Below are 21,658 nucleotides of genomic sequence, written 5' to 3' on the forward strand. Positions count from 1 at the left end.
TATTATGGTTAATGAATTAAAGGATGGATAAATATGCAGCACTATGTTACAATTACCGATAAAAGTTAGGTACGGTTATTTTATAAAGTGATGTGGAATTTCCTTATAATTATAGTTAAACATCTAAACTTTTAAATGAATCGATGCATAGGGAATCTACCATAATACCATATAATAGGGGACGAGAAATAGGAGAGTAAATAGATCGACGGAATATATTCCAGCCACAGTCATACAACTTCACATCGAATGTTAAAGGTCAAGTCCACTCCAGGAAAATGCTGACTCGAATAAATAGAGAGAAATCAAACTAGCATAGTGCTGAAAATTTCATCGAAATCGGATGTAACATAAGAAAGTTATGACATTTTAAAGTTGCGCTTATTTTTCACAAAACAGTGATATGCACAACTAGTTGAGTCAGTCGATGATGTCCATCACTCACTATTTCTTTTGTTTTTTATTGTTTGAATTATACATTATTTCATTTTGTATAGATTTGACAATAAGGACCAACTTGACTGAACCATATAGTATCAAACAATGCTAATTCCACATGTTCAGGGAGGAATTAATCGTTGTATCACTTGACAATGAGGAGAAAATTTCATAATTCATATAATAAAATACAAAATAAATAGTGAGTGGATGACGTCATAGTCTCCTCATTTGCATACCAGCCAGAATGTGCATATAACTGTTTTGTGAAATTAAGCGAAACTTTAAAATGTCATAACTTTCTTATTTTATATCCGATTTTGATGAAATTTTCAGTGTTATGCTTGTTTGATTTTTCTCTTTTTATTCAAATCAACTTTTTGTTGGGGTGGACTTGTCCTTTAATATGCTATAATAAACTGGCTGAAATTCTAACGATACTTGTATTTGCAACAATCAATCCCTTTAAGCGTGACGATTTTATTCGATTAATCATGTACGATTGAGTACGTTTCTATATGTCTAAAGAATGAACAAATACATTTACCAAAAAAGTAATATCCTGCAAATTGAAAATGAATGAGAAAAACATATCTTTTGAATTGAAAATGTGTTCGAGAAAGTCAGTTTGCGGAAGCTGAGCTGGAAATTAAGATTTATACAGAATGTATCTTATGAATATATATTTGAAAAGCTTGCATGCATCTGACGATAAACTACTACGAAAAAACAAACTTTAGCTGAGGTATGAATTCCATAATAAATTTTTGTATCTTTGTAGTTTTCTCTGCAGAATCGCAGTGATCTGAATATCATATTATGTTCTTTAAATTTCTATAACGGTTAAATGAACTCTTCTTTTATTAATCATATATCAAATTCTTGCTTATTCATTTCCAACAGATAAAGTGAATATTACAATGACATTGCATATGTAATCATATAAACAATATAAAACAAGATATATACATTACATTATATCTCTTTTCTATGAGTAAACATAACAAATCATAGGAGAAATACATTAATAATATCTGTGGAAATGGAGAGATCCAATAGAAAGCAAATGCATGTAGACCCTTTCAATCGCTTTGCAGTGTTTTTTACACAACGGTTTTTTTACCAGTCACTGTCTAGGCCTATCGCTCTGCAGTTTGAGTAGAAATTCACTATCCACACTCCTCTCCTCCTTCTTATATTTTATTTTTCTTTGTTTCGTGTTGGAACAGTTTACCGTATGGACTGGATAAATCTGGATTTTATTTTCTTATAAGAAAAGAACGAAACTTTTATTTTAAAGACTTGTAGTAAGTAGAAATTTGATACCGTCTGAACGTAAGACTACACAGCCGGACGGTGAGGACCAATGTAAATAGGAGACTATTGTAAGGGGAAACCCCTTTCGTTTCCTGCTCTACATATCCAGGAGGCCATTCATTGTGTTCCGTGCATATAATAAAGCAAACAGGAGAAAATAATATTTGTCAAAAGTTTGTAATGAATAAAATACCAAGTGGTCAATGACCCTTTCCAAATAATCAAAGTGAAACTGATTTTAAGACGACTATCACAATAAATAATCGCTTGTGTAGTCTTTATGATATTGTAAACAAAAATTGAACAAAATTGTTTTTTTGTAGACCTATTGAAGGATATTTTTGACTGAACATGTAAATGTAACTGTAAATTTTATTATTTCTTCAGCCGTGATGATATAACATAAGAGGAGGGGTGCAGTATTAGAGCAATATGAGGAGCAGCAGCACCACCAGTATAGTTTCAATATGAAAAATAGTTGCCACAATATAAGTAGTAGTATTTGTTGTTGTTGTTGTTGTCGTAGTAGTAGTAGTAGTAATGATAATAGTAGTGCACTAGTAGTAGTAGTAGTAGTAGTATAGTAGTAGTAGCAGTAGTATAGTATAGTGTAGTATAGTAGTACTGTAATTCAGTAGTAGTATAGCAGTAGTAGTAGTAGTATAGTAGTAGCAGTAGTAGCAGCAGCAGCAGCAGTAGTATAGTAGTAGTAGTAGTAGTAGTAGTAGTAGTAGTAGTAGTAGTAGTAGTAGTAGTAGTAATAGTAGTAGTAATAGTAGTAGTTTTAGTTTTAGTAGTAGTATAGTAGTAGTGGTTGTAGTGGTAGTGGTGGTGGTGGCGGTGGCGGTGGCAGTGTAGCAATAAGTGGTAGCAACAGCAGCAGAAAGTATGTAGTTGTAATTATAGTTGTAGTATTGGCAGTATAGTACAGTAAGAGCACAGTACCAAGTAATAGTAGAAATACACGTAGAAGTTGCAGTAAAATTGTTATTCTTGTAGAACTCTTTTTCTCAATAATTCTGCTGTACCGCTATAAATTATCAAAGGCTCATTTTCCTCGAATAAAATAAACCTGAATAAAATAATTTTAATCATGTTTTGATAAATCAATGATAACTTACCGTTGATTCTTCTTCGGTCCATTCATGGCTACTCAGGATAGATTTGAATTCTACTTTTGTCACAGATTCGTGAAGTGATTTACATTCATCACAAATAATTATTCCAAGATCAGTCGACGCCCAAACAGGATCTAAACGGTAAGTGAAAATAACGATGATGATAGAGATGATAGTTATTATAACAATGAGGATGATGTAAATAATAGTAATAATAACTAATTATAGAAACATTGATAATAAAAATAATAATGATAATAATAACAACAACATTAATAATAATAATAATAACAATAATAATAATAACAACAATAATTATATTAATAATAACAATAATGATCATCATAATGATAATCATAATTACAAATAATGAGAACCAAATAACCTAGCCAATATTCCAAGACAGTAATCTTCGAAAAAACAAATTATGTCTTGATAATTCCCTTTAATTTACAGAGAAGGAAATGAAATCATGATATTATATATCACACAACATGTTTTCATTTCTTCAACCTATTATGGTGGTGAAATTTCAAAAGAAATGAAAAGTTGTTTTCATAGAAATCAGGTCAAGTAAATATCACTTGGCTCCGGGGTGGGGTTGGTGTACCCGACTCAGAAGAGAATGGGAGGGGTGCGGGAGATTATTCTTTAATAAAGTTCTATCTGCATTGTTAATTTGTCATGTCCACCCCTGTAACTCTGCATGGAATACAATCATACATAAATACTATCATCGGCCAACACACATACATATATATTGGGTAAAACCAATCATATATTTTCAAATCTGTAAGTTAATCATAAAAGGAAATACAAGTAGGCCTATATAATTTAGAATGCCGCATACATTTTGTACATGTTTCACTGACCATGGGTAGGTCCATGTACTGACCAAGGCTTCCTCTTCGGTTTTTGTTTAGTATAGTCAGAAAATGGGGGCATTCCCTTATTACGTAAACGATTAATTTATGTAAGAAAAGCGCTCGTTTCAACCATCAGGAATTTGCATTTGTATTCATTGTATTCGTATATATATTTCGATACATTTCAGTAAACGTTCAAGATAGTATTTTCCGGTTTAAATGAAACTTTAAATCAAACTCAGAACAGAACATCGTCAAAGTTTAATTCAATCATCATGTGGGGTAATTGTGACGTCTGAAATCAATTCTCGCTAAACGGGGGTTCTAAAGATCACAACCAAAACGTCGATAAAATGATAAGAGAGAGAGAGATAATAGACTTTGGCCATATGACTTATTTCTGCCTGTCAACTCATGCACATGTGTTCTGAGTTTAGTCATCTTCTCATTATACGCAAGTCTCCTTTATGTACGTAATACCTTGATCATAGTTTCGTATGCATCGTTATAAAGGATAGTTATCACAAGGAAAATATATATCAACAATCGATCTCCTCTACAAAATAACGCGTTAGAATTGTCAAAATTATATCAACTCGCATTTATTGGAAATCATACTTCCTGGTTTTTAATAGCTAGCTATACCTTTTGAATGTTTATTTGTTTTTTATATATATCATGTCCTTCATCAACCTTTCCTTGACTTACTCAATGGCCTAAAAATATGCTACTACTAGGCTTATACACAAAGAGGATTAATATTCATATACTACTACTATACTATTCCTACTACTTCTACTACTACTACTAATTCTACTACTAATACTACTGCTACTACTACTACTTCTACTACTACTACTACTACTACTACTACTACTACTACTACCTACTGCTACTATACTACTCCTACTACTACTCCTACTTCTACTACTACTACTACTACTACTACTACAACTACCACCACCACCATCACCACTTTTATTTATTTATTTATATTTATTTTCTTTTATTTCCAGGCAAAAGACAACAAGAATATGTACAAGAGGAAGAAATTACCACCGACTAGTGCCTGAGGATGAATAAAAGAAAAACTAATTTCTGTTATGAAGCTCTCCTCACTAGTCGGGGTTTACAAATTAATTATAATTTATATAATTATTAATTGGCAATATATGTTTAGATGCATTACTTATTAAAACAAAGAACTTGATAATAAAGAGTGTTTGTTTCCGTGTGCAATTATAATATCCTAACCCTATACTGATACTATATTACTCTACCTTAGGGTATAGGTTGATGATAGATGTGTAAAATATATCAACTTAGGCTTGTTATATACCAGTGATAACACATGCAGTGTAATTGATAACATCCTTCTAATAAGCTCACCTGGAAAACCGCATTTTTCACAGTCACAATCACGACAGTCAGCACATTGGTCATTGCCAGCTTTTACCCGCAATGTAATCACCCAAGATTCACGACCTGGGGTCCTGCTATCACCCGCCATGGCTTCACCCCAATCCTACACAGGCTCCAGCTTCACCTGTGAGAAAGGAATATAATGTTGTTATTGACAATGATACTACTATAGAAAATGTTTAATGTATTAATACATTATTAACACATTAAACATTTTCTATAATAAAAATCATCAAAGGATGAACATCAAGGTTTTTATCTAACCAGTTTTCAAAATCAGTTTAACGAAAGTACAACTTTTTCATTTCTCACGTTCTTATCTTCTCTTGAGTGGGTGTGGGGTCCAATAAGCCCCACAGTTCGCGCCAATGATCCATTTGAAGGATCACCAAGGATTCTATTATTATTGACAGCTAAATTAGATTTGTCACAATAGTTGCGTCAAATGATGAATAATACAGCATACCTGCTTTCAAATATGAGAAGAGGACAACCAACATTCATGTCAGAAGGAAAAAATCAAATTGTATTATTCCACTTATAATCAAAGCAAGCTAGGTTTTTTGTCGATCCAAAAGTCACACGCATTCGTAGAGATAACCAAAGCATCAGCAAGTTAGCAAGCATTCAAAACATGTCATGTAAACAGATGATAATTCACAGGCTCGCGAACATTGTGTTTCAATAACATGAATTAGATCACAAACGTAGGAAGTTAGATCGATGTTATGGTGCTTTTGCCTACATTAGCTACCATATAGATAGGTGATATATTCCTGTCCGGTTCGGAAGTTCTTGCCTGGTTAGATCATAGACTTCAAGGTTCACTCATGGATAGATAGACCACAGAGAGTAGCTCCATGGATAGACTGATTCATTTACAAAAAGTGAGGCCCGCGCGAGCTCACAAACACGGAAGTGCCCGACAGAAAAGGGGTTACGAGAAGCATCAGAGCGTGCGTCAATAGAAGAACGATTATATAGAAATATGAAGAATCATGGGGGACAGATTAGAAATGAAACAAAGTTGAAACGACTGCAAACACAATTCTCTGATGTGTTTAATCTTTCATCTCCCTTCCTATACTATGCCCAAAGGGAGATTGACACGTGACAATGAGATGACTACATGCATGCATGCCTTACGTGGCATCAATTAGATATACGATAAAAGATTGTCTTACACTAAGAAACACGATAACATTTATTTTTGCTTTAAAATATGATGGCTTACGACTTTCAGAATCAGAATCTTGCACCCTATCCAAGCTTGCACTTGTTAAAGTATAACTAAGATTTAAAATGAAGAGAAGATGAAAAGTGGAAACTTGAGCAGCGACGATGGCGTCGAGTGAGTTCAAAACATAAAAGTTTCTTTCATCTTCTAAGCCCTTCCAACCATTGACAATGACTGCTCAAAAGCCAAGGGAGGTTTTTTTTTTTTCAATCCGGGAGTAACTAAAAGATGTCTAAAGCATTGGTAGGGGTTTAATAATGAAAATTGTACTGGAGTATCATTTTACCAACTAATGTAATGACCGTTTACCCTTTTTCATCTGTATATAGGGTCTTTATAAAAAAATATATATGATGTTAATTTTGAGGCTATCGAGTGCTCTCTTTCTGTTAGGTTTTGTTTTACATTTTGAAAATGGCTACTTTAAGTACTTATCCAACACTCTTAAAAAGGTTGGGCAAAAAAAGGCCCAAGTTTTCACCATCACTGGGCAACATACTGTCCACACTACTATTGGTTAAAATCTGTCTAAATCGGGTAATAAAATTAATGGGTAATAAATTTGCTCAATTGGATAATTGCCCAGAATATATATATATTTTTTTACCAACATATCACGGTGGACAGTATGTTGCCCAACATTTTAAGTGTGTACAAATTTAGTGATTGTATATTAGATGTAATAATTAGGATAGTATTCTGTCTTTACACATTGGAACGACTTCTCTTTTATGCATTACTTTAAGACCAATAACTTTGTGCGCACTGAGCCAAATTATGTTACGAGGGAATGGCTTATATTTTACTATTGGAACATGACGGATTACCACAGATTTAAAGTTACACAATCAGTTGAATAATTCGAAAAAATTGGGAATATATATACATAAAATTGTTGTTGTAACAGTGTTACATTCACATCTTGTCTGTTGACATCTCAAATAATAACGCGATATAATGGAGAAATTAATTTCCTTTCGATACGACAGGTTGATAGCCAATTTGGTTTCCATTGCTGCCGTTGTATAACAAATGAATATCATCACCGCAATTGAAATGGGTAGGGATATATTGATTAATGAATGAATTTTTATGATCAAGAAGAAATCATCGATATTTCTGTTTAAAGCTCTTATATTCCCGGCCTACTGTGGTAGATTTAAAACGGGATTTTATTTTAAAAGAAATTAATCATGATTATGTGCTCACACCTTTAAACAAATCAAGAAGACGCAAAACCCGACTTCCCCTTTCGCTTTGTATAAAAGGGCTAATGGTCTGTATAATGAATATAATCATTCGTGCCCAATCATTTAAAAAAGGGGCAATTTTATTCACCTAACTCGACAGGCCAATGAAGATGGTTGGATCATTTTGCTCCATGAACACCTATCTTGATAGGTCATCCTCAACTAATCATGTGCAGTTGTGTTCATACCTAAAGGTCAAGTCCACCCCTTAAATTTGTTGATTTGAATCGATAGGATAAATTCAGAAAAATTAAACAATTAAATTTTTTATTAAAATTGAGCGAGGAATATATTTGATTTGATTTATTGTTTTCTTCTGCATCCATGGAACATTCGTATAATACATTTTCCATAACATAATAAACATAATATGTTAGCATTTTTGGCATGAATCATAAATAAAGTGTACTAAAAAAAATAATTCCAGACAAAAATGATTAACTACCAAATAATTATATGATATTCACAATTTGCAGGAGAAGGATTGTAATCATAAGCAGATTGCTTGAAAAAAATGACAATCCCAAACTAAAACTAATCAAATTAATTAATACATTTATAAGCAGAATGGGCATATATTTTTAAATACGAAACATCAATTCATGCAATATTTTTAGTATGAAGATGAGTTATGAGTTATGACTATTCGAATGTTGCATTATGAGTATAACATGAGCGAGCTGATGATGTCACATCCCACTTATTTTCCTTTTGTATTTTATCTTATGGAATTATGTTTGTTCAAGTTTAGTCCTCCAAGAACATGAAGAATGTAAAAATAGAATTGACAACCTATTCAATGTGTAGGGTAATTATTGCTGAAACTTTTTTTGTTACAAGCAAAACACATTTTACACACAATAATGTATGAAAACGTTAAAACAATTGGATTTTATGAAATGAAATTAGAAAAAAAAGAAAGTGAGGGGGGACAAGATATCACCGTCCCACCAACTGCATATTCATGACGAATTTGCATTTGCATAATAACACAACACCATATAAATGCTGTAATCGCGTGACGTCGTGAACTTTAAATGACCGGGGACTTATCAACCCCCCATCCTTGTCATTTTCAGCACAAATTTGCAACGATTTTTTTCTTCAGTCGAGACTTTATTTATCTCTTCTTTTACATCCTGCTCATATTTTTATAACCCTTTTCTTTAAAAAAATCAATTTTGAAATTTTGGGGTAATATAATTTTCTTGCCGTGATGTGTTACAGATAAGAATTTTTGTTCATTGTTTAGTGAGTACGGACTCTGAATTCACACCATTGTTTTTTCCATGTTTCTCTTAGTTTTTTATCATGTTATAAATAGATAAGATGTCATAAATCTGATAGCACATCCTTAATATATTTATAGGATAAGTAAGCCCATCGTTTTTTTTTTAATTCATTCGATAAATGGACGAGGTCAATCCTTCTCCTCCTCCGTCTTCTTACGCGGCATAATAGCCCAATATTTTTTGGTTAATGGACAATTCCACCCCAATAAGAAGTTGATTTGAATAAAAAGAGGAAAATCCAAGAAGAATAACAATGAAAATGTCATCAAAATCGGTTGTTAAGTAAGAAAGTTATGACATGTTAAAGTTTTGCTTCATTTCACAAAACAGTTATATGCACATCCTGGTCGATATGCAAATGAGGAGACTGATGACGTCATCTACTATTTCTTTTGTATTTTGTTATAAAAAAAATATGAAATTCCTCCCTCAACCTGTGGAATTAGCATTGTTTAGTACTATATGCTTCAGTCAAGTTGGTCCTTATTGTCAAATATGTATAATAAAAAAAATGAAACATCGTATAATTCACACAATAAAAACAAAAGAAATAGTGAGTGAAGGACATCATCGACTGTCTCATTTTGCATGTCACTAAATTTTGCATATCACTGTTTTGTGAAAAATAAGCAAAATTTAAAATAACTTTCTTATTTTACATCCGATTTTGAGATGAAATTTTCAGCGTTATGCTAGTTTGATTTTTCTCTATTATTCAACTTAAACATTTTTCTGGGGTGGACTTCACCTTTAAAGAGCGAGGGAAAATCTCAACATTGCTTATTTTCATTTAGTTTGCTAACAAAAATATCCGCATCCGGATCTAAATATATTGTCAGATAGATTAATTTGATCTATTCTGAAGTGAAAATACTAGAGTTAGTGGTCTCGAAAAAAAATCCCCCGACATTTTTTATGTTTAAAAGTTCTTTTCAAAAGATATGTTGATGGTAATGAAAAGAACTACTCAAAGGTTCACGATGAATGGGGGGGGGGGGGCATTACCTTCAAATTGACAAAAGAGATAGCATGACCAGGGTTATTTTAATTGAATTTATAGAGGGTGGGGTGGGATAGGGGTTAGAGATTGGATAAAAAGGTAAGATCAAAGTCTATTCCATGTCTCTCCATTTCTTTCTGTCTCTTTATATCTATCGCTTGGCATAAATTAGTATACTCGCGTACGTAGGTCTACTCTTTTCTCTTGCAGCTCTCCAATCTGTATCTCTCTCTTTATTTACTCGCCCTTCTCTCTCTCCCCTCTCTCGCACAACCACCCCCCACACACACACTCCATCCACTAGCGTACCTACAACCCATGCAAGGGACATATCCCTACCCCCCTGACGAGTCTTGAAGACCTTTTTTTTTTTTTTTTTGCTTTTCAATTTTTTTGGCGGACGAATTTGCCCCCCCCCTCCTGTGGAAAATCCTAGGTACGCCACTGCCTCAATCCCATCCACTCATGCTCTGTCTCTTCCCCTCTCTACTATCTCTCCACTCTCTGTCTCCTTCCTATTCATGCTACTGGGGATTATCTAAAGTGAGGAGAGGGCGGAGCAGGGTCTGTACATACTAAATATTTTTAATTGCTTCTTTGTAACCAAGTATACCCTTGAAGCTTATAAATTTATCCTTTTCAAATTCAAGACCTTCAGGAGGCTATTCAAATGACGTGGAGTTCATTCAGTCAACGACATAATTAAAGAGGGATTATAAGAGGCTTATCTACGATGGGGGTCCAAATAAAATGATCTAGATTGATCGATGGCGACGATGGGGGGGGGGGGGTGGTGGTGGTGGTGGTGATGATGATGATGGTGATGATGGTGATGGTGATTGTGGTGGTGATGATAATGATGATGGCGATGATGGTGATTACGATTGAGGTGGTGGGGATAATTAACAAAATTATGATGCGAAATATTAATGATAATGATGAGGATAACAATAATCTTGATACCAATAATTATTTAAAGGACAAGTCCACCCCAACAAAAGGTTGATTTGAATAAAAAGAGAAAAATCCTACAAGCATAAACACTGAAAATTTCATCAAAATCGGATGTAAAATAAGAAAGTTATGACATTTTAAAGTTTCGCTTAATTTCACAAAACAGTTATATGCACATCCTGGCTGGTATGCAAATGAGGAGTCTGATGACGTCATCCACTCACTATTTCTTTTGTATTTTATTATATGAAATATTCTAATTTTCTCCTCATTGTCAAGTGATACAATGATTGATTCCTCCCTGAACATGTGGAATTGGCATTGTTTAATACTATATGGTTCAGTCAAGTTGGTCCTTATTGTCAAATCTATAAAAAATGAAATATTGTATAATTCAAACAATAAAAAACAAAAGAAATAGTGAGTGATGGACATCATCGACTAGTTGTGCATATCACTGTTTTGTGAAAAATAAGCGAAACTTTAAAATGTCATAACTTTCTTATTTTACATCCAATTTTGATGAAATTTTGAGCACTATGCCAGTTTGATTTTTATCTATTTATTCAAGTCAGCATTTTCCTGGGGTGGACTTGACCTTTAAAAAATGGAAATAAGAAGGAGAATGCTGAATATATATACTTTAACATCACTCTAACGTCATGGGGAATTCCCGTAAATTCAGCGAGATCATGACATCATCGGATTTGAAGGGGGTAATCAAGAGATTTTTAAAGGACAAGTCCACTCAAAGAAAAAGTTGATTTGAATAAAAAGAGAAAAATCAAACAAGCATAACACTGAAAATTTCATAAAAATCGGAGGTAAAATAAGAAAGTTATAATATTTTAAGTTTCGCTTAATTTCACAAAACAGTTATAATTATGTACATACTGGTCAGTATGCATATGAGGGGACTGATGACATCACAAACTCACTTTTTTTTTGGTATTTTATTATATAAAATATGAAATATTTCACTTTTTTCCTTTTTCATGTGAAATAAAGTTTGATTCCTTCCTAAACATGTGGAAATACCATTGTTTTAACATTTTGTGGTTCAACCAAGAGGGTCCTTATTGTCAAAATATGTAAAAAATTAAATATTGTATAATTCAAACAATAAAAAACAAAAGAAATAGTGAGTGAGTGACATCATCAACTCTCTCATTTGCATATCACTGAGTCGTGCATATAACTGTTTTGTGAAAAATAAGCGAAACTTTAAAATGTCATAACTTTCTTATTTTACATCCGATTTTGATGAAATTTTCAGTTTTATGCTTGTTAGATTTTTCTCTTTTTATTAAAACCAATATTTTTATGGGGTGGACTTGACCTTTAAATAGCCGTAATGTCCTGGAAGGCTGGAAAGCTCGACCATTTCCGGTTGACATCAAGGAATTGGCCCATAAAAAACACGGATATAGAAAACCTAGTTTGCAGTTGCTGCATCAGGGTGTTGAAGGGGGCAACCTAGTCTGCTGGGCAAAGCCTTCACTCGAGTTAAGGGTCTGAATGTGCAGCCTACTCATGCCTTGTGTACTGAAGGCTCTCTCGTATTGGAACAGCAAGTTTTTTATGTGCTTGTCTTTGCGTGGAGGCACACTTGTTGATCCAAGTTCCAATCAGGGTCTGTGCCTGCAGACTAGGGGCAACCGACCCGGAAACACGACATTTGCCCCGGCGACAATTGCTCCGGGCTTTATTTTGTCTAAGATATAGGGTTCGGGTTGCAATAGGGTTTTATATTAGGTTTATGGTTAGATTTAGGATATGGTATATAGTGTTTAATCCAGGATTGAAGTTGGTCATTTCATAAGTGTGTGGGATTTACAGCGGAGCAATTGCCGCCGGAGCAAATGTCATGGAACCGATGGCCCAAGCGATATATTGGATTTTTCTAAATAAAAAAAATGGAATAAGTAACTACTTAGTGACATGTCCAAGTCATATTATTTGCTTACTCTTTGCCCTTTCCTTGTTATTTAATATTTTCCTTTCATACGTATGAAATCATGGGGAATGTCACCTCTGTCGCACTACAACAGTATCCTTGCTAAATCGTTTGTAATAGGTCCATGGCTAAATAAACACATAATATACATAGACATATCACCACAAACATCATGTGGATCTTAAGTATTTTGTGAAAAATCTGTCATACGTTTATCTATTAAGAAGATAAAATATGTTCACGATTGAAGCGGACTTTATCAAAATGATTATAATCCATCAACATGGATTATCATGTACCATGCGGCTTTAACATAGTCTCGATCTACGAACAAGATGTTAAAATGCTAATACATTGGTTAGTAACGTTAGGAACAGTTTCAACAGTTTAGTGAAACGAAGAAATGTGAAATCACTCACACATTGCATTATGCGTAGTTTTCTGTAAAACTTTTCATTGTTCAATATTCCGTTAACTATAGAGGGCAGTATTGTACAAAATGATTGGTGCCATATTCAGGGCCAAGTTGGCACAGATTATGAACAAGTATCCTTTTTTGATTCGTACATTTTTATAATGTTATCTACATGAAAAATAAGCTTAGTACCTTCTTCAACAAGACCTTTGATTTTTTTTATATGCATAACTTTAAGACGTAGACCTACTAACTTTCTTCTGATCATTTTTATTCATTAAACTTGTTGATATCGGAATATCCACATCATGAAGTATAGATGATTTATATTTATCGAGAGGTGAGGTACAGCCGTGTCATCTTAGAGCAGATGAAAAATTCTTAATGTATCGTTTATTCAGAATCAACGAACCATACGGGACTGGAACGACCTCCCCTTAACCACTACGTCAATGCAATCCCTTGACAAATTTAAGGCTGCTCTAAACTAATCAATGTCGCATCTGTACCCGACCACAGCGTCATGGAACTTTTGTTCTGTTGCTGAGTACCCGTGATGATGATGAAACTGCTGTTTCGATTCACCATTTTTCGACAAAGACTTCTTTGTTTTTTTTGTCATGACGTCATATGACAATACATTTAATCTGTTCTTGAATCTTCCGTACGTTGCTAAGCAAAATCTCCTTATTAACAAGCACTATCGTAACGTAAAGCAATAAGAAGACAAGTTATGTTTTCTTTAGAAACTTTGGAAACATTCCCTGAGAGAATAATGAAAATAAATGCAAGAATGCGAGAATGCAACCAAACTAACCACGAATTATAGACAGCTTTAGATTGACGACGTAACTTCTGTGAGGATCGGCCCAAAATAAGGTTATGCACATACTCAAGACAAGGAGTAGCTGTTTTGCGCAAGCGCATAACAATATTATCGCAAAATACTATAGTAACCGCATCACAAAAGGTGTTACTAGTGAGTTTTCGCATCGCAACGCACAACGGATTTAAGAACACAGTCAAAATTAATGACAAAAACAACTGGAGAGTCTTTGTCGAAATTGGTTAACCAGAACAGCGGTTTCGTCCTAGGTTTCGGAGCTGACGAAAAGATGCATTATGTTGTTTGTCTAGAGGGGTCCGGGACGAAACTGCTGTTTTGATTCACCAATTTTCGACAAAGACTTCTTAGTTATTCATTGTCATGAAGGGCATTTGACAACACATTATCGATATTTTCCACCGTGCGTCATGGAGCGAAAACTCTCTACAATACCAACGAACACACACGTGTGTGTTGCTTTGGGTTTTCATCCAGTATTTATATGAAAATGTCATAAAAAACGTGAAGACAGAGCGTGTTTTCTGGGCAGATGGGTTCTTTCTACGTTGGTTTGAATTATTGTCAGATTTACCGTCCTGTAATGAAAATGCTTCATTTTGCTTGAAAACTTTATACTTCCGGGGTTGCACTCCAGTCAAAATGGCTCTTATATTGAGAATCTTGAAAAAGACAGTGTTGATTGCTTAAAACAAACAACAAATAACAACAACCATGCACTGGCATCTAAAAATACCAGCCGAGGAGGAAATCAAAATAAATATTTCAAATGAGGTACAGCACATTATTTAAACGTCCACATACCTTAAGATTAATCATTAAAAAATATATTATGAAAATATATGTTTTTTTTCTTATTTTGGATGTATGGCCTATCTAAAATAGTTGGTTAAACTGCTCCCGCATCGATGTCATCACCTGGGTCAATACCATATCGAACAGAGTTGTTAGAGGCGAAGGCCCATGCCATACGTTCTGAGTTAAAGCTCCGAGTCAACTGACCGGTTGAACTGACCACTATTGCACCTCCTACACCACCAACTCTCTTTGACATGAATGCAATGGCCTTATCGGCTGCCTCTTTAGCAGATAAACCTGGAAAAAAGAAGAAGTTAATTTACCTTTAATATTATAATTTAAAATTGGGCAATCGATTAAAGCAGGTAGGGGAAATTAATATGACGATATAAATAAACGGGCTTAAAACAAAATACAAGTTGATTTCTTGGGCATGAAGAGATGTTTTAACCAATGATGACCTCAAGTGAACCTACACAAACAAGACAAAGTTATGCTTTCCAGCAGATTCCCTCTTCATTAACTTATTTTATTTTGTAATTTGCCTTATACTTTGTAATTATGTTATTGAAGTTTGTTTGGTACGAAATAAATTTTGAATCAATGTATCAACCAATCGATTGATAAATTAATCAATAGGTCAAGCAATTAATCAATCGATAACATACGAGAATACTCACTCAGGTATGAAAGTGCATTTCAATCTCATATTCATATCATAAACAAGTGGGAATTGGGACATGATCATCATACCTCCATAGTACAAAAAATATTATTATCTACATCTATCTACTTAATAAACAGACACATAAAAAGATCTATAAGTTATGCCACAAACACACATCTCCCTCACACCTTCACGTTCTCAAACATCCATACAAAATTAAAATCATAGTACCTAAATGTTCCATATAACTGATGATAGTTCTGGCAAGAGTGACTTTCATGATATTTTCTCCATGCCCTGTGGTTGATACTGCTCCGTATGCATTATCACAATAGGCACCACTTCCTATATACAAACAGTAACAATTGTAAGTGAGATGATGCACGTGGACAATTATTGTTTTTCGACAAAATTAGACTAAGAAATATCACTAATAGTGGTTTATATCCCTGATATAAGAGCTAGATGTCATGAGCATTTCTAGAAAATCAAGAAGTGACTTGAACTGTTGGATATTTGCCGATGTTTTCCAATAATAGGCTAATTACGACTTCAGACAAAAGGTTTTGTTTTTATAGGGCCTTCACTTTTCATCCAAAGACCGATTGCAGAAGCAAACATTGGTAAAAATAGGAGGTTATTGGATATGCAAGATCTACCATGATTGAATCAGATCGATCTGCCGAAATATACCGATATCATGGCAAAAACGGCTGCAAACACAGCCACAAAAGTATTTTGTACATATTCATTTCAAGACCAATGTTTGTGCTCGATCATAATTATGACCACTATCTGACAATGAGTTAGTAGTAATTCTAGAATGTATAGGCCCATTGAATTAATGACGTTGTAGTTAATAGAAGTTCCATAATAATATTTTCGTATTTTCCGAAAAAAATATAAAGCCTCTGACCTATGATAGGGCTATCACCAACTCTCCCGACCTTCTTCGCCGAGATTCCCCCCGTTGAGGTCGCACACGCGACATTGCCCAACCTATCAAGGGCGACACATCCGACAGTATCATGACCAGCTTCTGTCCTGTTTAATGCGGATTAATCAAGAAAGATACCAAAGAATAAATCAGTTTCTTACTTCAAAGGATTTGACTTACGATCGCTTATAGAATGTTTGATAAGCATTTTTGCATTTGATTTTAGGCGTGCATCAAGAGATACATTACGTCTCAAATCCCACATCCTGAAGAGAGGCAAGATGTGGCTTGGGCTCGAAAACTCGAACCGATAGAGACAACCATACACCCAATTACCGCCCATTGAATTGAATCGAATTTATTTCCGTTAAAAAACAAATAACAATACATATAAAATGATTAATGTGAATTGGTAAATGAAAAACGGGAGGATGGCCCTACTCAGCAGCATCAATCATGGTGCTGCTGGTCTACCGAGGAGTCCTCATATAGCATAAAAGAAAATTACACAAATATAAATTATACACAATATAAAAATAACAGACCGAAACAATAAGAAATAAAACTAATCGGTCATAACATCTATAAGTTTCGTTACTTAATATGTGGTTAAAGCAGACAGTGTAAATCTCAGGTGACATCAAGTTTGGTTTGTCATTACCTTGTCATTGAGGGCACAAGATATCCCCCTAAAATATCCACTTTTTTTGCTCTCTCGTTTAATGAATACGCTATGTGATAGAGTTGTATCAGTAGGCCTATATGCATCTATAATGACTTCATTTTTAGTTGAAATATAATATAATGTGATTGAACCCAATAATACTGATTTTGTCTCCATACCTACTAGAGAAGAAAACATCGACGGTCTTCTTGAACTTGCGATACTCCTCCCATGTTTTCCTGGCATCCTCCGTCACCAGATCAGAGGTAGGTACTTTCTCAATCCCCATCTCATTGGCAAATTTATTAGCTCCATGTCCAACGAGAAGTGTATGGTCTGTCTGGATAAAGAAAATAATGCTTTCATCGTAAAAAAAGCAGGAAATGATAATTGAAACAAAAATAAAATGACATGTTTTCATCCTCACTTGTAAATAGGGAAAGAAGATGGGGCACAACATACCACAAGGTTTTCTCTGTGAACAAATTTGGGTCAATAAGGAGCATATCACAATTAAAATCATATCACCACCAGCAGCAGCAGTTGCAATAATTATGATGAATGCATTTATATTATTTTGCATCAACATCACCATTATTATCATTATCACCAGCATAGCCATCACCACTATCATCATGCATCATCATAGTCATTTTTACCACCACAACCACGACAACCGCCACTACCAGCATCAACATCAATATCATTATCATTGTTATATTTCTAGAAGTTGTTGATATCTGTTTTGTGACAGTAAAATAATCGTTGCATTGTCTACCTGTTCCATAACTTTTCGAGCCAATGAGATAGGATTCTTGATGTTATTAACGCAAGCAACTGCTCCACATTTCAGCTCCTTCCCTTCCATGATGATGGCATCCATTTCAACATCACCATCGTAATTAAGAACAGACCCAGTTCCTGAAAAATCATAATAAAAACAAAACAAAACCAAATGATCATCCTGCATTGTCCAATATAGGATGTCCGAATAGAATATTCATCTAACATCCTCTCCCCGTGAGTATAGTAGAATTATTCGATTCCATTGTCAATATAAGCGTTGTTACAATAAAAATAGATATAGGCACTGTCGGACAAGAGGGGGGGGGGGGCTAGGGGGGCGTGGACCTCACAAACTTTCATGACTATAAGAAAAACAAGAGAGAGAAGAAACGTAAAAGGGTTAAATATTACACCCTTTTCTGAATTTTATGTCAGAATCTATCACAAAATTAGATTTTTTTAATTAAAAAAGGTCAAAACTTTTTGCTCGCTAGCTTCGCTCTCTCACAGCAATTCAGGAATTTCGCCCCATACGTCGCGTCTACTCCCCTCATTCTTTTTTGCTCAATACACGTCCGATTCCCCCAATGTACCGGGCAAATTTTGATTGCATTCCGAAAACAAGAGCCTAGCGACAAATTTCTTAGGTAGATTTGTAACTTCATTACTGAAATTAATTATAAGCAGTGGCATATAGAACGGGGTATGGGGCCATGGTCAACAACATTTTTACGATCAAGAAAAAACCGAGAAAATTAATGGTAGAAAAGAAAAGAAAAGGGCAGAATACGATATCATTTCTAAATATATTGTCAAAATCTATTACAAAAATACATTTTTGTATTGTATTTGCCCTATACCCGTTTTAAACCCCTCAACATGTAGTGGGGAAACACTCTGTCCTTCGGAAAGGATGCAATGGTTGTTCCTGTGAGTATGCTCACCCGGTGTACTGCACTTGGGATTAACGGAAAGACAAAACAAGACAAAGTCACAATGGATTTCATAATGTATATCTTATGTAACATGTTGGGGTTGTCACAAATCTTATTGCACAAATACATATTGCAATAATGTATCGTATTGCTGAAATGACTGTTGTGAATGCTGCCCCCTTTATAAAAACATATTCAATACAAATTTCACGAGCGAGCGCAATGAGAGAGCGAGAAAATACAAAAACTCTGATTTAACTCAGATATTGTTTTATGAAATATTTAAACGTCGTGAGTTTAATATTATAGCTCATTTCACATGTTATATCCAATTCATTTAGCACACGGTTATAAAAAACAATTGGGAATTCGCCCATAGCCCCCCCCCCCCAAAAAAAAAAAAAAAAAAAAAAAACATCCTCATTCATAGAACCGCAGTGTCTCTCCCAAACTGAAAAAGGTGCGAATATAATTGAAAGGAGAAAGATGCGGAAATTATTCATTTCTGTTAAGAAATGTTATATCAGCGATAAAGACCGGTGATCAAACTTTAATTAAATTAGTATAATTTTCATTGAAAATTGTATTCCATTATGATGATGATCGTTGAATTTCAAGCTTCTTGCATAAATGGCGACAATGTTCCTTGCTATAAATGCATTCATTGGGGCTTCTCGCCCCTCCCCACTAGCGTACCTACGGGGGGGAGAGGGGGCAGTCTGCCCCCCCCCCCCTGACGAGCCACAACCCATGCAAAGGACGTATCCCTGCCCCCCCCCCCACCTGACGAGCTTGAAGACCCTTCTTTTTTTTGTGCTTCTCAAATTTTTTTCTGGTACGAAATCCTTCATTTGTGATTGAAGACTTTTTTTTTTTTTTTTTTTGCTTGTCAATTTTTTTTCTGGTACGAAATCCTTCATTTGTGATTAAAGACCTTTTTGCTTGTCAAATTTTTTGGCGGACGGTTTTGCCCCCCCCCCCTGTGAAAAATCCCAGGTACGCCACTGCCCCTCCCCCTTCCAAATGTCTCCGTAGACAAGTCAATGAGTAAATAACGCATTAAAGGAGGACTCACCAGCATCGAAGACAGGGTCATCTTCTAAAACCCTGACAGCTTGTTCGACTGCATCTACTGCAGTCCCTCCATTCTCTAGGACCTTATAGCCTGCCCTGACAGCTCGCTGGACACCTTGACAACTAGCCTCCGTATCGGACTGAGGTATGGCCCACGCTCCTCCGTGTACTGCGATAGCTGGAACACAACAATTCCTCTCCATATTGCTCATATTGCTTGACAGACAATCCTTGGATGTGTAGTGAAAGTCTGACAAGACGAGTAATTACTACAGCAGATAATGTTCATACCCGGCATACCCGTCCAACGCGTATTGCCGATCGAATTGCCTATCACAGTTGCAGACGATAAAACAACTTAAATTTTCGAGCTTGTCGAGCTATTGTCGAAGCAAAATTCCAGCAACAATGTTTACAGTATATTCAATTTTTGCTAAGATATATGCACAAGAAAAATGACTCATGGTACAACCTGGGTGAACACGACGGGTATATATATACTCCACGAGTATAATCTAGGTCAATGCATGTATATTTACTGCTGTGAACACGTGTCTAACGAGGGCAAAGGTCTCACATGCACACACTCCAGCACGTTAATATCAACATGAGATAATCCATGCCATATCGGAAGGCCTGAGTGACTGCTCTTTAAACTCCTCTTTTTTTATATTAAAAATACCCTCATGGCACTTTTGAATGGCAAACCAAGCCATAAGTAACATGAAAAGAATAAAACAAAGTCAACATAAATATAAGGACGGGATCTATGCTGACATGTAAGGATGGGGTCTATAGAACTAAAGATTACTTATCCATTGTGAATCCCCGTACAATGAACGATATCCTTGGCTAGGTTCAGAACTGTTCAAAGCTGTATTCACGCGTCAGAAAACAACAAAAGAAGGTGAAGGGCTTTGTGAATTACTGTTGAGTATCAGCCTTTACCATCCATACTTTAATTCATAGGTCGGTCTGAAAAAATATTTAATTTATACGTCGAATGGCGCGTTATACCACGCCAGGGACTTGGGTCAGTCTATAGTGACTTCCGGAAGGTGCCTATTATGTTCGACAACCCAGAAAAAATAAGAAGGAAGAGCGAAAAGAGTAAATAATTCTATGTTCGAATCCGTCACAAAGTAAGATCTTTATTTTAAAAAGTTTTTTTTTTTGCTCGCAACTATTTAGAAATATCATCGGTATACCATATCCTGCCTCTCAATGTTTTGTCTCATTACGTCACAGCTGCCTCTGTGTATCCCAACACGGTGGCGAACTATTGGGGAAGGGGGGGGGGGGGGCTGGGACCACAAGTTGTTGAGAAAATGCAGTATATTTTTAATAAAACCATGTATTGTAGGTCTTTTTCTAAAGATCATAACTTTTTTGTTTTCGATGACTTACATGCAAAATTTATGACAGATTATTGAAAATGTCACATTCATGTTTGTCAGGTATTCGAAACTCGGCCCTCAGGCCTCAGAAGGCCTACGCCAGGCATGCCAAGTGTTGCATACAAAATGAAACAGGGTTCCAACCCGAATAAAATTGTTACAAGTTAAATTAGGTGTCTGATCTCATTTAGAAAAAATAAAAACTAACAAACATATAGTACAGCATTGCATTGAGTTGTAATCCTACATACAGGGGCCGATCGGGGAATCCCTCAAAAAAAGTTTGACTA

General features: G+C 35.0%; 2 protein-coding genes across 7 annotated transcripts in view; both read right to left on the reverse strand.

Annotated features, from left to right (window-relative positions):
- The window catches only part of LOC129264688 (uncharacterized), a 39,298-nt gene extending 33,213 nt beyond the window's left edge, over positions 1-6,085 (reverse strand). For 3 of the 6 annotated variants that reach the window (XM_054902604.2, XM_054902603.2, XM_054902605.2), the window contains exons 1-3: positions 5,628-6,085; positions 5,129-5,285; positions 2,877-3,007 (exon numbers count right to left, since the gene is read on the reverse strand). In XM_054902604.2, coding sequence (XP_054758579.2) covers positions 2,877-3,007; positions 5,129-5,249 — 252 coding nt within the window. In that variant the 5' untranslated portion in view covers positions 5,250-5,285; positions 5,628-6,085. Of the gene's footprint in view, positions 1-2,876; positions 3,008-5,128; positions 5,286-5,473; positions 5,532-5,627 lie in introns of those variants that run through there. The other 3 variants (XM_064102316.1, XM_064102314.1, XM_064102315.1) reach the window with 3 other exon arrangements.
- A 6,952-nt stretch (positions 6,086-13,037) lies between these two features.
- Positions 13,038-20,824, reverse strand: LOC129264687 (isoaspartyl peptidase/L-asparaginase-like). Its single transcript, XM_054902602.2, has 6 exons — positions 19,973-20,824; positions 17,955-18,097; positions 17,356-17,516; positions 16,492-16,619; positions 15,807-15,920; positions 13,038-15,205 (listed from the first exon to the last, which is right to left on the reverse strand). Exons 1-6 carry the CDS (start codon positions 20,181-20,183, stop codon positions 15,000-15,002), a joined length of 963 nt encoding a protein of 320 aa, XP_054758577.2. The 5' UTR covers positions 20,184-20,824; the 3' UTR covers positions 13,038-14,999.
- Between the last annotated feature and the right edge of the window lie 834 nt (positions 20,825-21,658).

Source organism: Lytechinus pictus, chromosome 7 (assembly GCF_037042905.1).
Source record: "Lytechinus pictus isolate F3 Inbred chromosome 7, Lp3.0, whole genome shotgun sequence".
Taxonomy (NCBI): Eukaryota; Metazoa; Echinodermata; class Echinoidea; order Temnopleuroida; family Toxopneustidae; genus Lytechinus; species Lytechinus pictus.

Coding starts and splice junctions, on each gene's coding strand:
- LOC129264687 (XM_054902602.2), bottom strand. CDS start 20,183: ATGAGCAATATGGAGAGGAATTGTTGTGTTCCAGCTATCGCAGTACAC. Junction 17,517..17,954: donor CTCGAAAAGTTATGGAACAG/GTAGACAATGCA, acceptor TTCTTTATCCAG/ACAGACCATACACTTCTCGT. Junction 16,620..17,355: donor GATGTTTTCTTCTCTAGTAG/GTATGGAGACAA, acceptor CGCATTAAACAG/GACAGAAGCTGGTCATGATA.